Source organism: Rhamphochromis sp. 'chilingali', assembly GCF_963969265.1.
Source record: "Rhamphochromis sp. 'chilingali' genome assembly, chromosome: 5".
Taxonomy (NCBI): Eukaryota; Metazoa; Chordata; class Actinopteri; order Cichliformes; family Cichlidae; genus Rhamphochromis; species Rhamphochromis sp. 'chilingali'.
In genome coordinates, this window is record NC_137932.1 from 35864747 (window position 1) to 35879300 (window position 14554).

Below are 14554 nucleotides of genomic sequence, written 5' to 3' on the forward strand. Positions count from 1 at the left end.
GCACTTGATGGTAACTTGTGCTATGGGCTTGGAGTTGGCCTCTAGTGTTGTACGCCACATCCCCATTGAGTTCCTGATGAAGGCTCTTAGGGTCCCATTGATCTTGTACAATTCTAGGCATTCCAGTATCCAGCTGTGGGGCATTGAGTCATAGGCCTTCTTGTAATCAATCCAGGCAGTGCACAGGTTGGTCAGTCTGGTCTTGCAGTCTCGGCTGATTGTTCTGTCTACCAGTAGCTGGTGTTTTGCACCTCTGGTATTCTTGCCAATTCCTTTCTGTGTCCCGCTCATGTATTGACCCATGTGCCTGTTCATCTTAGCCGATATGATGCCTGACAGGAGCTTCCATGTAGTACTGAGGCAGGTTATTGGTCGGTAGTTGGAGGGGACCGGTCCCTTCTTGGGGTCCAGGACCGTCCGGCCTTCAGTTAGCCATTCCGGGTGTCTCTCGTTAACTAGCAGCTGGTTCATTTGTGCTGCCAGACGCTCGTGGAGTGCAGTCAGCTTCTTCAGCCAGTAGGCGTGAACCATGTCGGGCCCTGGTGCTGTCCAACTCTTCATACTGGAGACCCTTTCTTGGATATCTGCCACTGTGATGGTTACTGGACCCTGTTCAGGGAGGTCGCTGTGGTCTGCCCTCAGATCCACTAGCCACTGAGCATTGCCGTTATGGGTTGCATCCTTCTCCCATATGCTCTTCCAGTATTGCTCCGTCTCCAGCCTTGGTGGTGCTGTTCTCTTATTGTTCCCTTGCCACTGAGAGTACACCTTTGCTGGTTCTGTGGAGAACAGCTGGTTTATTCTCCTGCCTTCTATCTCTCTGGTGTACCTCCTCAAGCGGCTGGCCAAGGCTGTGAGTCTTTGCTTGGCAGTTTCCAAGGCCTCAGGTATGGACAGCTTGCTGTATTTCTTAGGCACCTTATTTGTCGCACCTTTCTGCAACTCTGTTAGTTGGCTAACCTCCCTCCGTGCTACTTTGATCTTGCCCTCTAGCCTCCTTCTCCATGGAGGGTACTGCCCCTTGTGGCTGTTCAACTTGTAACCAAGCATCTCACTGATCACTGCTGCCGTATTGTAGATCAGCTTGTTAGTGTCGGTAATTGTGGTTGTAGGTATTGCCCGTAGTGCTGCATTAACATCATCTAGCAGACCTTCTGAGGGTACTTCACGTAATCTTGGTAACCGGCTACGGGGGATCCAGGTTTCAAGCTTGGCCATGATCCTATTTTTCAGGTCAGTTCCTCTCACACTCAACGATCCTTCTCCTATCGCACTTGGGGCTATGTACCCAATCTCGGGTGGGGGTGATGATATCTCCCCCCTGACCTGGCGTCCTGACTCCTCCTTGCCGTAGCATTTGTGTTGTACCTCGTCAATCTCTAGCTGTGAGAGCAGTCCCTTCTTTCGAATGTTGGAACACTGAGCTACTAGTTGTTTCGCCGTCATTGTGGATGTTGGGTATCGAAGAATCCATAGGTCCCTCATCCTATTCATGTAGCCCCTTCCGCCGGGGTTACTTGCGTAGTAGCATTCCAACAACGCCCTGTTTTCGTCCCTTGCCCACCGATGCCTTCTTGTTCCAGTAGCCCACTTTTCGTCAGGGTGCCCTGGTTCCTCAACACCTGACGCGGACCTTGTTGATCCGGGCGACGTCCGAGCCGGCATGCCTTCATATTTATCTGTCTCGCTCATGTCTGCGGTAGGCTTGCTTAGCATAGGGGGTCTAGCCTTAGGACCCTTACTGGATACAGACGCCCCAGGCAGGAATCGAACTTGCGATCCTCTGTTCCAAAGGCGTGTAGTTTAACCACTACGCTATCCAGCTGCTTTTTTATATATATATATATATATATATATATATATATATATATATATATATATATATATATATATATATATATATATATATATATATATATATATATATATATATATATATATATATATATATATATATATATATATATATATATATATGTAAAAGTTCAAAGACATTTGATAAGTCAGAGATTTCTGACTGGCAAAAGTACCTTCGCCAAGGTAAACAGACTGTTGCTGATTATTATGTAGACTTCTGAATCTTAGCTGACTAGGCAGGCTGGGAAGAGAAAGACCCTCATTTTTACATGGATGAAGTAAAAATCTCAGAAGTGAATTCGCTGCCAAAGACTTTCTAATGTGTACTTGATTTATTGATACCTGAATGTGCATTAGGATCAGTGATCACATTCAGGTGCAGAGATGACTGCCAGACTCCCAGGATCCACCGACCTCCAAAAGTGCTTACCCAGATGCTCTTTCTCTGTAAGTTCTTTCTATCTAACATTTAGAGAACTCCTTGGGGTTAGTGTCTTGCCCAAGGATATTGGAGAAGACGAGGATTGAACAATCAACTTTCTGATTAGTAGGCTGCTCTACCACCTGAGCTACAGCTACACTGAATGTTGAAATGGTGGGGCTTTTTCACTCACCTCATCTCTGTACAGAGGACTTGTGTAGTACATGATGTCCATGGCACTGCTGTTCAACATGTCTCTTAGACCTCTAACCTTGTCTGGAGTGATGGAGTCCACTGTGTCTGTAGGAAGAACATCGAAATACATAAGACATAGTTGTCAGAAGTTCCCAGAGCAAAATGAATTACTTTTTAATGCTTCTGCATATACTTGAGTAGACATTATGATTCTGGCTTGCAATGTATAGATATGGCAAAACTCAGTAGTATTGTCCTTCTGTCCAACATGAATATTAGCGAGTAAACCACAACATGAAACCACTGACAGGTGAAGAGGATAGTACCATCATCAGCAAGTGTCAGGAACATTTTTCTCACCAGTGCTACTGACTTTTTCCTCCTTGTTTTGTAGCATTCAACAGTATGCTACAAAACTTCTCCTCTTTTGGTCCCTTTCGTTTGCTGCATTCATTTCTGTAGTTAAAAGTTGCTTTTGGGGGAAAAGTAAGTATGAGGAGGAAGTATAAGGATGATAGATGGATAGTTTTTCAGTGTCACTCTGAGAAAGAACCTTTCTAGTTTCAAAGATGTTGTGCAAATGGAAGAAAACAGTTGTTGTTTAATATGTACCCTGAAGGACGTATCCTGGTCAAAAAAGGTTCCTCACAGTGTTACTGGAGGCCAAGGTAATGCCATCCAGAGTAAGAATCTGGTTTCATATCCATATTTGTAAGCTGTTTAAGGCCAAGTGAATTCATCTCATGTAATAATAATGGATTGGATTTATATAGCGCTTTTCAAGGCACCCAAAGCGCTTTACAATACCACTATTCATTCACTCTCACATTCATACACTGGTGGAGGCAAGCTACAGTTGTAGCCGCAGCTGCCCTGGGGCAGACTGACAGAAGCGAGGCTGCCATATCGCGCCATCGGCCCCTCTGGCCAAGACCAGTAGGCAAGTAGGGTAAAGTGTCTTGCCCAGGGACACAACGACCAGGACAGAGAGCCCTGGGATCAAACCGGCGACCTTCCGGTTACAGATGCGATTCCCAACCCCCTGAGCCACGGTCGCCCACACTCATGTAAACAATAACGTGGCGCACAGCGTGACGTGAAAAAAGGCACATACCTTTGACATTGTGTGACGACCTCTGTACTCCTCGTCCACACGTAAATGCAAAAAAGGAGTTTTTAAAAATCTGTTTTCGGTGATTTGAAATGCCGTGTACGTGTGGACGAAAGGCCCAAACGCATAGAAACAGCTGCGTTTTCAAAAATACCCATGGAGGTGTGGACGAAGCGGTATTTGGGGGGGGCAGCAAAAAAAGTTTGGGAACCACTGAATTAGAGAATTAGAGGTATTTATGTCTTTAAGACATTCCTGCAGTTTAACTAATTGGTGTGTGTTATCTGGCTAGACAGAGTTGGGTGCCATCTGTATAGCAGTGAAAATGTACGCTATGCCTTCTGATGATATTGCCTAAGGAAGGCATGTATCATGTAAACAGAAATTGGTCCTAGCATTGAACCTTCTGGAACTCCATATTTGACCATAGACAGCTCACACAATTTTCACCACAAACTCATGAGCTGTGCTCTAAAACTTTTTAGTGAAGGACCTATATAAATTCAGCTAAATGCACTTTTTCTAGTTCATTTGATCCCTTACAGTACAGTCTTTTGGTAAATTATAGATAGATAGATAGATAGATAGATAGATAGATAGATAGATAGATAGATAGATAGATAGATAGATAGATAGATAGATAGATAGATAGATAGATAGATAGATAGATAGATAGATAGATAGATAGATAGATAGATAGATAGATAGATATCTGAGCGCTTTGTGTTTCCATCTGCTGACTAGCTTCATGGTGATGCTGATTTCCTTTTCTAGCAGGACTAAATGGTTTGCTGAATAAGTTCTTACTGAGGTTGATGGGCAAGGCAGCTTGTCCGACCTGAACCCCAGAAAGAATCAAAAACACAGATGAGCTATCAAAGCAATCTGGGCTTAACAGAGCTGATCACCTCTATGCCACGCTGCATCGACGCCATAAAGGATATTTCATGAGCTATAAGGTCATCATGGGCTGTAAGCTAATCATCAAAATAAAAAAAGGAAAAAGCTAAATATATATTACAATATTGTAATTCTTTATTTAGTTTTTGCACTAGTATTTAAAAATCTTAATAGAAATTCAGTTAAAGATCAGAATACAGAACAAAACACGAGGATGATGGTAGATTTCTTTTCTTAAAAGTAATCCAGCATGGCACTAAATCACTCCCTGTAAAAAAGAATTTGTCACATTTCTTGTTATATTACTTTTGGATTACTCAGTAATATGCCCTGAAGTGCACTCTGACACAATGACCAGATAACAATATAAACCTGAGCTATAGTCTCCCATGCTGACACAAATCACTATCCTAATCAGGACATACATGTGCTCTTTTTCTTAGTCTTTACATAAAACCACAAAAACAACATCACAAAGCAGCTGAAAACCAGCTCAAAGGAATTCCCTCAGTGATTTTACTTTAGAATATATACGGACAGAAATGAAGTCTGCAATGCTGCAAGCCTGACTGCTCATCACCACTTTTGTTGACTGTTAAGGTTCAGGCTCTGGCTACATCCTGGTTCAGCATATGCTCAGCTTTAACATCACTCTGGATTCTTCTGTAGCTTTATGTCAGCATGCTGTTTGTGTAGACGTATGCAAAGAGCAAGAGTTGTATTGGTTTTGTCCCAGATGCAGTTTGCACTCTACCAGCGTACTTTTGCCTTTTTGTGCAATTAAAATCAAAGTAAAGTCCATATTTCCATTCCTCAGAAAAACATTGTTGTAATTTAGTCTGCCTCTGGTGTGGTATTGAGAAATTTTGAAAGTCTTTCACTGCATTACCTAATGTGGATAGTTGTTCAAGAGCCAAAGACCACTTGTGGAGAGCTACAGAAAGACCTGGAATCAGCAGGTACAATTGTTTTGAAGAAAACAGTAAGTAATGCACTCAACCGCCATGGACTGTATGCATGCATCTACTAGGATGATGAAGATAAAACGCCGGTGGATGTGTGATACTGAAAACAGGAAACTCTCAACTGTTTTCAGAGAAAGAAAATAATGGCTCAGCCAATCTGTTGACCTCAATCGCATTTAGAATCTATGGCGAGTACTAATGCTCTGAGTCCATAAAAGGGGCCCACAGAGCCTCAGAACCTGAAGACTATTTGTGTGGAAGAATTATCAAGCATCACACTGCACGCGACTAGTTTCTCCATACAGGAGGCATCTTGAAGCCGTCATCACCAACAAAAACTTTTGTACAAAGTGGTAATTGCATTTCGGTAAGCATGTTCAATACCTTTTTTTGGTGTCATTTCTCATTATTACACATTAACTACTTAATTTATATATAGATAAGATATTTTTATTGATGCCCATGGGGAAATTGACTTACAGCAGAAGACACCTGACATTCAAAAACACCACATAAAAAACAAACACATCACCTTAAAAAACATAAGCACACAATACATAGACACTTTGGCTTTCCTTATATCTTAGGGATGATTTTATACCACACCAACTTGGCAGCCTATGTGTTGCTTATGTTCAGAATTTTGATGGCTTGAGGAAAAAAAGATCATTTGGATGTATTTTCTGTGAACAAAGTGGGACAATAGCGCTGTGCAGATAATAATAATCCAATAATAGAAAAGGTAAGTGGATGCCTTACATCACTCACAATATTATTTGCTTTACTCCATGCCCAGTCCCTAAAAATGCTTTCTAAACTTGCAGTTTAGAAATGTAATAGCAATGCAGTTCCAGGCAACTTACTAGCTAGTATCACTGCCTTTCTAGTCATCTTTTTCTGTGCCTCAGAGACATTTTCCAAACCAACAAATAATACAAGAACTAAACACACTTTTAATAAAAGCCCAACAAAACATATGAAGCATTTTAGTTATGTTTTATGGTCGAGCATAACGCCCAGACATTTGTATTCAGTCACACACTGGATCAGCTCTCCATTTAATTTAGGCTGGGATACTGGATTCCTCCTAAAATCTACTGGCATTTGGTCTTTGTGGTGTTGAGGACAAGATTTGCCCTCTCACACCATTTAATAAAATATTCAAGAACTGGCCCATCCTCCCCATCATACACGAGGCTCTCTAAAGCTGTATCATCTGCATAATTAATAAAAAGTCTGTTTTGAAAGGTGCTATTACAAGACTTGGTATACAGAATAAACAACAATGGAGATCAAACAAAGCCCTGAGGGGAGCCTGTTGAAATGGTCAGTTTGTCAGAAAGTTGAGTTACCATTCTGACCAGCTGTGTTCTACTCCAAAGAAAATCAATAAGCAAAAATTCTTTTTCCAATTTATCTGCTAAAATAATCAGTAAGATTGTGTTGAAAGCAGAGGAAAAGTCCACAAATAAAATCTTGGCATGAGTCTTTGCTTTTTCCAGATGAGCATGTAGTAAGCAGCAAAATTAATACAGCATCTTCCACCGCTCTCTAGGGTTGATAAGAAAATAGCATGAGGTCTATAAGACCTTGAGTTTTCGATACCATGTACCTTTTCACCACATGTTCAAAACATTTTATGGCCAGAGATGTGGGTGCAACTGATCTGAAGTCTTTTGGAACCAAAGGTCTAGGGAACTTTGGAACAGGAACAGTTACTGACACTTTCCAGATATTTGGTATCGTATGACTGTTAAAAGAAAATCAAACAAAAAAAACTGAAAAATATTTTTCAAATACTCCCACAGACATTGTCAGGATCTGAACTTTTTGGGGGTTTACAGCCTCCGAAAACTTGCAATACTTTTGATTCTGTAATAAAGTCCAAGGGAGGAGTTGGTGAGGACGGCAACTCAACAGGACAGTCATTTCTGCTGCCACTATCAAAGCAGCAGAAAAGGGTGTTTAGTTGATTGGCCATCTCCAGACCCTCACTAACCTGCAGGTTGAGGGAAGCCTTCCCCCTACCTTGATGTGGGACATTTATCATGGGTTTGATACTCTGCCGCGCTTCTCTGGAATTACTAGATGTGTCACAGCACCCTCTAACTTTTGATTGTACTTTTAATTTGTCTCTGGAGGTCACTTCTGGCTATGTCATCATAGTCTTTAAAAGTCTTTTTCTTCATTTGTATAACCTTTACAAGTTTTGGATGGGACCACTAAATTCACACAGAAATGTATATAATCAGTCACCTGTTTGGTACAGTCATTAATGTTAGCACTTTTAAATACTTAGACATCTATGGTTTGATTTCTTTGCATGTGTGGATTAGATGGGTTGTTACCAACATCTAGTGAGAATTTTATGTCATTAGCGCCTCTAGAAATATAAATATATTTTACATAGAAAAACTGTGATGTGTTCAATGCTTATTTACCCACTGTATATGTTCAACATTTGACATAGAAAAAAAAAAGTGCTGAACAAAAATAAGATTCACTAAGTATTTATGCAAATTTTGATCCTGTTTTAGAAGATGAAACTCTGAGTCAGTTTAATGTAAAGTGTTGTAAGCAGGCTTTTCACACGTGCTGTAGCAGAAAAAAAACTGCATAATAAGCTTGCGAGCAATCCAAAACAAAAGTGTTGTAAAGCATACCTCCATCGAGACACAGTTTGGACCTCCACTCCACAGGAAGGAACTCTACATGCTCTGTGGTGCGATCTGAGAAGTGTTTCTCCTCCATCTTTCTGGCAGCATCTCTCATCCTATCCAGCAATTAAAAATAAATAAACTGTTACTTCCAAAATTACTCTAATTTTAATTTGTTATCTGTTCTTGCAATGGAAACACCATAATTTCTCACATGCTGGTGTTCCTGATAATGCGACCCTGGTCCATCTTCTGGCCAATGCCATGCACCACAAATACAATGTGTGTGGTTTCAGGTGGGGTGTCTTCAGGTGCAGCCTCTTCCACGTACCCTCGATGGAGACGTGTCCCACTGCTGGAGGCTGAGGACGTGAGAGACAGGTACAGGGCTGTGAAAAAAGTATTTGCTCTCTTCCTGTTTTTTTTAGTCCATCCAGCCATTCATCCATTTTCTTCTGCTTATCCAGGGCCAGGTCGCGGGGGACGCAGTTGAATGCCTTCTTCACATGTACTTCACATGTATACTGGTAGTCAAACTCCCATGCAACCTCAAATATCCTCAAAAGGATAGGGAGCTAGTCCAGTGTTACGTGAACAGGACAAAAACTGCATTGTCTCTCTTGTATCCGAACTTTGACTAATGGACGGACCCTACTTTCCAGCACCCCCCCTATAGTTGGAGCACCACTCTGGTCTGCCAATACAACGGTACCACTTGAGATTGCCACATGACATTGTAGAGGCGTGTCAACCAAGACAGCCTTACAACATCCAGAGCCTTCAGGAACTCAGGGTGAACCTCATTCGTCCCAGGGGCTCTACCACCAAGGAGCTCAGTAGCCTCACCCCCAGTGATGATTGAGTCATGCCCCTCATCTGCTTCCTCTATGGAAGACCTTCCAGTGTGATTAAGCAGGTCCTCAAAGTATTCCTTCCACTGCCTAACAATATCCTCGGTTGAAGTCAGCACACCACCCCATTATTCACCGTGTGGGTAAAGCACTGTTCTACCCCTCCTGACTCACATGACGGTTTGCCAGAACCACTTCAAGACAGTCCAAAGTTTTTTTTCATGGCCTTACTAAACTCCTCCCTCACCCGAGTTTTTGATTTAGCCACTGCCTAAGCCACATTCCACTTGTCCTGCTGGGACCCATCGGCTGTCTCCAAAGTCCCACAGGCTAACCAAGCCGAGTAGAATTCCTCACCAATGGAGGTGCGGAACACGGTCCGTTCTGACTCAATGTCCCCAGTCTGTCAAAGGTGGGTGCTGAAAATCCCACATCAGCATTGAAGTCTCCCAGTAGCACAACAGAGTCCTTAGGTGGAGCACCCTTAAGAACACCACCCAGGAACTCCAAAAGGCCAAGTATTCTGAACTGTTGTTTGCCACATAAGCACAAACAACAGTCTTCATTCGTTCCCTGACGCAAAGGCATAGAGAACAAACACTTGCACTCACAAGGGAAAAATCCAACATACAGGCAGCAAGCCAATGAGATACCAAGATACCCACCCCAGCCCACTCCCTCTCACCAAGGGCAACTCTAAACAGAGGCAGAGTCCAGTCCCTCTCAGGGAGACTAGTTCCAAAGCCCAAAAGAGTCAATTGAGGTGAGCCCGATTATATCTTGCCAGTTGCTCTCAACCTCATACACTAGCTCAGGCTCAATCCACCAGACAGGTGACATTCCATGTCGTGATCACCAGCCTCGGTAGCCAGGATTGTTTTAGTTTGCTGCACAAATGTTTAAGAACATAAAACAAATTCTAAAATATAACCTGAGTAAATAAAAAATCAGCTCAATATCACAAGCAGCACACAGGTCTGGTTACTGCCAGATATACTTAATTGCTTAAATATCGCTTACCTAATCATTTAACTCACTTAAATAGAATCTCTCTGACAAAGAGAACTAGGCAAAAAAAACACAATTTTGAATATCAAAACAGCAAGTCCACCTCTGAATGGCTGAAAAAAACAAAAACAAAATTAAAGTTTTGGAGTGGCCTAATCAAAATCCAGACTTTTTTTTGTTGAAATTATGTTTAGTTTCATGACATATTTCAGCTCAGAAGGACACTAAAACATCCTCGTCTTTGCAGCAGCTGGAGTTCCTTGGTGACTACTACTGTCCTGTTTCCCTGATCCTGCATGGAATGTCAGCAGTACTCACCAGGTCAGCTTCGTGGGGTGCACCCCATTTCTCACCCAGTGACAGCTGGGATAGGCTCCAGGGTCAGATGACCCTGAATTGGATAAGCAGAAGAGGATGGATAGAATTCTTGGAATAGACAGAAAGTTTTAATCATCCTATATACCTTTAGAGAAGCCCAGTTTCTGAGTTACAGTACGTGCAATCTTCGAGGTGGTGGCATCGCTGTACAGATACACCTCATCCACACTGTGCCAGTCCACATGACTCCTGTTCAGCTTCAGACTGTGGCTAGCTGTGAGAAGTCACACTGTAATTAAGAGCAACTGACATAATTCATGCAGAATAATTAATTCACCAACTCCCATGACAGTATGCAGAATTGGAGTTAATTGGATCACTGCATTTTAAAATTTGTTACTTTTTGTTGATTATGAAAATATTTGACTTGTTATATATTCTTATTCCCATGGACAGATATAACTGCTGTGAAAACAGAATTTCCCAAATCTGGAAATATCTTATTTTATTACAGATTTTAGAATCAATAAACCCATGCATTATAGCATCACTTGACTTGTTTTGTGAACTTCCTGTAAAAGACCATTCTGGCCAACAGAGACACACATCTACAGACATGGTTGCAAACACTCGTCTTCTTTGCCTGACACACACACAATGGCATCTCTCTGTCTTTCCTGTCTGTTTTAAATTCCCTACCGTCCTTGCTGTCCACTGTGGTGGTCACTGCCTCGATCTCATAGGTGTCCCTCATCTGTTGCCCCCGGAAGCGTAAAAGATGTTCCTGCTCAATCAGATCACTCTCATCCTCCTCCAGTGGAAGCCAAGTTCCATCAATGAACCACTGGCCCCTCATCACAGGAATTCGGTCTTGCTCTGTGGAACAACATGTGAAGTTTATAAAAACAAAAATTGTAATCTAAGACAGAATGTTGGATCCCAGTAACAGTAAAGATGAACTAATTTTGAAAACATCAAACACAAAATTTTAAATTAATCATATCTGTCAGTGTGTGTGTGTGTGTGTGTGTGTGTGTGTGTGTGTGTGTGTGTGTCTAATCTAAGAATACTAAGCAAATGTGTAATTATAGGTTCAATTTAGAATTGACCCAAATTAGTTCATTAATATATTAATATATACACTATCATTAAAAAGTTTAAGAACATCCCTACAGAGAAATTGCAAAGAAAGTCAAGGTGTACAGTACAGTTTCCTTCACCAACAAAAGGCACTCAGAAACTGGGGCAAACGCTGACAGGAAGAGGTCTGACAGACCTATAGCCACAACTGAATCAGAGGACAAGTTTCTGAGAGTTAACGGCTTGTGTGATAGTCGGCTCATGGGACAACAGCTTCAAGCACAGCTTAAGAGTGGTCATAGTAAGCAAGTATCACTTTCAACTGTGAAGAGAAGACTTTGAGCTGCCGGTTTGACAGGACGTGTTGCAGCAAGAAAGCCATTGCTAAGAAGTCAGAATAAGACAAAGAGGCCATGAAACACAGACATTGGACTACTGAAGACTGGAAGATGGTATTATGGACTGATGTGGAAGAGGAAGTGTGATGGTCTGGGGCTGTTTTGCTGGATCCAGACTGGTGACTTGTAATAATAATAATGGATTGCATTTATATAGCGCTTTTCGGGGTCCTCAAAGCACTTTACAATTCCACTATTCATTCACTCACACATTCACACACTGGTGGAGGCAAGCTACAGTTGTAGCCACAGCTGCCCTGGGGCAGACTGACAGAAGTGAGGCTGCCATATCGCACCATCGGCCCCTCTGGCCATCACCAGTAGGCGGCAGGTGAAGTGTCTTGCCCAAGGACACAACGACCAAGACTGTCCGAGCGGGGCTCGAACCGGCAACCTTCCGGTTACGTAGAGAATAAGAGGCACCCTGAACCAACACGGCTACCACAGCATTCTGCAGCACCATGTAATATCCACTGGTATGTGCCTAGTTGGTCAGGGGTTCATCCCACAGCAAGATAAAACACAAGCCCAAGACCAGACCAGACCAGGCCAGACCTACCTCAGAAAAAAGAACAAGATAGTAAGCTTGAAAATATGGAGTGGCACAGTCCAGACCTAAACTCCATCGAACTGGTTTGGGATGAACTGGACAGAAGACTGAAAGCAAAGCAACCTACAAGTACCCCACATTTATGGGAACTTGTGCAACAGATATGGGAACTTTATGGAAAAATATTTTATGTCTATTGTAGAAAGAATGTCCCGGGTTGGTCAGCTGTTATATCTGCCAAAGGGGGCTACTTTGATGAGTCAGAATAAATGTTAGTCTATAAATTTATTCCATGGTTTCTTTTTTTAACTCTAATTGCTTAATTGTACTATGCTTTCATTTCAGAGTGTAATGGGAGAATAAAGTGCATAACTTTATAAAAAACTAGAAAAATTGCAGTGTTCCAAACCTTTGACCAGTAGTGTGTATATATGTATTCCTGCTCTCTGCTCTACATCCCTGTAAAGTATCGCTATTGTGTTGGACAAAGTCTTGAGAAGTCTCCTTCTAATATGCGACTAATTGTGCGGAAACAACTGTATTATTGTCTCGTTTCAAAGAGCATGTCTAAAAACATGCTTGTTAAGTGAACTGGTAGTTGGAACGTGGCCACGGATGTGAGGCAGATAAAGCACTTAATGTGTACAGAATAAAGCGCTGTGTGAATGCATGGCTCAGTGTGGCTTTTGGTCTAAAGCACTTTGGGTGGTCAGTAAGACCATGACGATGTCAGTAACAGAGGACGTTTTTAAAGCAGCCTATTAGCTCAGTCCTCAGAGCTCAGAGGTGACAGAGTCAGCAGCAGCAGACGTTTCATTTTCTTAGAAGTGGTCAAAGATACTGACAGCAGAACACGTGCTAACAGCCCTAACAACAGCTATGTCATTACTGAGATGCTCACGGTTCCAATAAACAGGGTAGCATTCCTTTTCTTTGATATCCACTTCATAAAGGCCCCCTCTGACACACACTGCCTCCACGCTGGTGCCGCCGTTGTGGACCGGCTCTGTGATTTGCTCTGACACTGAGAGCTGTTGCACTGCCGGTTCCGCCCTGAAACTTGCACTGTCCACGGCCGAGCTTTCCGGCTGCAGCTCAGAGGACCCGGCTGTCTCCTTTTCGTCGGCTTCATTGGGATCCAGGGCCTTATCCTGGTTCTGGTCAACGAGCCGCCGGTAGATGATCTCGATTTTTAAAGAATCGTGTCCGACGAAAGGCTTCCACGTCCGTTTGTCCTCTTTGTAAAACCAGCGGACCTCCTCTGGCCCCAGCTCTGTAACGATATCACCGCGGTGCCGGGAGCTGTTGGACCGGATGCGCTTTTTGGTTGTAAGGTTGCCATCGCTTTCGGTGTAGTTTGGCTCGAAATCCAGATAGGATGAGGCAGGATATTCAACCCGATCCAGGCCCAACATCATCCCATCCAAGGGCAGACGCGTGTCCAGTAAGCTGGACTGTGCCGACTCCTGGTCCCCATCACCGATGCTGTCCGCTAACACGCTGTCGTCAAAACCGGACACAAACACATCGTTTGCCATGTCCCACTCACTGCTGCTCACAGAGTTATTCTCGGAGCTCTGCTGCCGAATAGTCCCTTTTTCCTTTATACTGCTCATTTTTAGAGTCCACAGGAAAACTCACAATGATGTCCTCCCACCAGACCAGTGGACCCGATTAACGGTTTACTTTTCTGCACCTACTCACTGTCTTTCTTGCCATTATAGCTACACATTAAAGCTGAACAAAGTGAAGATAAATCCCTGCTTTCCTGGCCCCATTTGCATCCTCCTTTCTCTGATAATGGCTGGAATAAACACAATAAGCTATGATGGGATTCGCAGTCGCTCCCTAGTGTTAGGTAAAATACGAAAAGTGCAACTTCCTGTTCAAACGTTCAAAATAAACAGATTTTTCACATTAAGACGAAAATTGTAAACCCAACTAACGCGTGCGAGCAGGACGCACACAACGCGCGTGCGTCCTGCGCGCGGTGAACATCCAGCTACAGACCTTTAATTTGAAGATCAGTCTGTTTTTTCACTCGTTTATTCAAAATCAGGTCAAACAATCGTCTGACATTTCATCTTATACTGTTTAGAATTTTGCTAAACTGACTATTAATCTGTCGTCGTGTCAAAATTAAATTCCAAAACACAATTGTTTGTAATAGCAGGAATCGCACGGTGCATCCGGTTCAATTAAGTTTTATTTATCCCGCGCCAAATCACAACAACAGTCGCCTC

At 42.7% G+C, this 14554-nt stretch overlaps 1 protein-coding gene across 1 annotated transcript in view; it reads right to left on the minus strand.

Moving 5' to 3' along the window:
• The window catches only part of ddhd1b (DDHD domain containing 1b), a 35415-nt gene extending 21220 nt beyond the window's left edge, over nucleotides 1-14195 (minus strand). The window contains exons 1-6 of the mRNA XM_080881856.1: nucleotides 13213-14195; nucleotides 10983-11159; nucleotides 10429-10557; nucleotides 8321-8468; nucleotides 8113-8222; nucleotides 2472-2578 (exon numbers count right to left, since the gene is read on the minus strand). Of these exons, the coding sequence (XP_080737982.1) occupies nucleotides 2472-2578; nucleotides 8113-8222; nucleotides 8321-8468; nucleotides 10429-10557; nucleotides 10983-11159; nucleotides 13213-13927 (1386 nt within the window). The 5' untranslated portion in view covers nucleotides 13928-14195. The remainder of the gene's footprint in view (nucleotides 1-2471; nucleotides 2579-8112; nucleotides 8223-8320; nucleotides 8469-10428; nucleotides 10558-10982; nucleotides 11160-13212) is intronic.
• Between the last annotated feature and the right edge of the window lie 359 nt (nucleotides 14196-14554).